We start from the raw sequence: 1981 nt of genomic DNA, 5'->3' as shown, positions 1-1981 counted from the left end.
TTCAAAATTGTAGTCTTACTTTGTAATGGCATAATGCGTTATGACGCGTATAACATTTTGTATCATGTGTATTTTTTGAAAAATAAAAAATATATTATCGTGATGTAAACTTGTGGTACATCGATTGCTTTATAATGTCGCTTTGTTAATGATAACGTCATTATTTTTACTCTTGGCATGTTGCCGCTAATCTTTGTGTGCATTAATGTGCACTCAACGCACACACATATTTTACGCTTGTAGTTGCGTCTAAGAGTCTTCCAAACGTTAATTTTGGGACTGTGGTCAAGCGCGATCAACGCTTTTTTGTTTATAGTCATGACTTGCAGATCCCTAGGTCTGCTCGAGTGGAACTAGGTCAACCCAATGACCGTCGCTCTCCGGTAAAAAAAGTCTAGTCTGTACTTCTGCCGCGCGGGAGCTAGAGAAAGTCATCCCCTAAGTAGGCAGGAACGCGCTAGTATTGTACTGTGCGCGTGTAGTTTAAGTCATAGAGCTATTCAGCTCCGAGAGGTACATGAAATCATAACCGAAAATGACTTAATGCTTTAATATAATCAAAAAACGATTTTTACAATAACGCAGCACACGGTCGACCTACAAAGGCGCGCTGTTTAGTAATTACATGTAAATCTAGGCAAAGTAGGTGAGTGATCAATTCTACTATTTTCTATATTACATGTAGCATTTTTTAAGCGCGGTAGCACGCCAGGTCCGCTTGATTGGATTACCCTTAAGCTTTGCCAGTTTGTAAGTTCCAGTGTTACTGATCCCAATGACCTTATAAGGTCCCTCCCAGTTTGGCCCCAACTTCCTAGTGTTTTGGGCCCTGCTCGATTGGTTGTCACGCCACACAAGATCTCCTACCTTGTAAGTTCTTGCCCTTAGGCGCTCGTCGTAATATTTTGCAATGCGTTGTTTTTTGGTGGCTTTACGAATTGCGGCCATTTCCCTGCACTCCTCTGCATAATTCAAATTGGTACGCAAACTTTTGTCATTTTCACCCTCACTGTACCGCAGAACTCTTTCTGTTGGGACGGTTATTTCTGCCGGGATTACCGCCTCTGAACCGTATACCAAACTGAACGGTGTTTCTCCTGTGCTGTTCTTGTGCGTTGTTCTGTGTGCCCATAGGACTTTGGGTAACTCATCCACACATTCGCTGCGCTTCATTCCCAACCTTGCTTTGATGGCGTGCACAATATCTCTATTCGTAACCTCACATTGGCCATTAGCCTGGGGGTGCGCGACGGAGGTGAAACGTTGTTTGATGTTCAAATCCTGACACCAGCTGCGGAAGGGGTTGCCTTCAAATTGTGTGTCGTTGTCGCTGACAATTTCGTTAGGTATGTCGAACCTGCATACAATGCTTTCCCAGAAAAAAAAATCTCTGATCTGCTTATGGTGCAGGTGAGCAGGGGTTTCGCTTCCACCCATTTGGTAAAGAAGTCGATAGCGACCACTAGGTATTCAACATTCCCCGCGCCCTTTGGGAAAGGTCCGACTATATCTATAGCCCATTTGCAGAACGACCATGGTGACGTGATGGATATCATAGGGTGTTGTGGCGCCCTGCTAACGGGTGCGTGTAATTGGCATTCTTGGCAAACTCTTATCCTCTCTTCCGTATCAGCGTACATTCGTGGCCAATAATACCATAGCCGTTTAATCCTCTCGGTGACCGTCCTCGACCCAGAATGTAACCCTCAAGATCCTTTGTGAATCTCGTCAATAATCATAATGGCCTCTTTTGAAATGCCCCGTTCATATCGATTATAAACGTTTCATAATAATCGGTTTCCTTGCGAGGTTTTGACCTCTATATGAGACTTTTTCAAAGACTGCATTTGTTTTTAAAACAAACCATAACCTTTATTTATATGATAAAGGTTTAATTGACATAATATAGATTATCAATCAATGATAATATAAAACTACAAGGTTTACACACGACCATTACATAATGGTTAATAATATGTTA

The 1981-nt window shown here is 42.3% G+C and overlaps 1 protein-coding gene across 1 annotated transcript; it reads right to left on the bottom strand.

Annotated features, from left to right (window-relative positions):
* Positions 1-675: 675 nt before the first annotated feature.
* LOC139890262 (uncharacterized) lies at positions 676-1437 on the bottom strand. Its single transcript, XM_071873155.1, has one exon. It carries the CDS (start codon positions 1435-1437, stop codon positions 676-678), a length of 762 nt encoding a protein of 253 aa, XP_071729256.1.
* Positions 1438-1981: the final 544 nt, after the last annotated feature.

This window comes from Rutidosis leptorrhynchoides, chromosome 2, assembly GCF_046630445.1.
Source record: "Rutidosis leptorrhynchoides isolate AG116_Rl617_1_P2 chromosome 2, CSIRO_AGI_Rlap_v1, whole genome shotgun sequence".
Lineage (NCBI taxonomy): Eukaryota > Viridiplantae > Streptophyta > Magnoliopsida > Asterales > Asteraceae > Rutidosis > Rutidosis leptorrhynchoides.
Note: the sequence above shows the minus strand (reverse complement) of the source record. Positions and strands in the feature narration are given on the sequence as shown.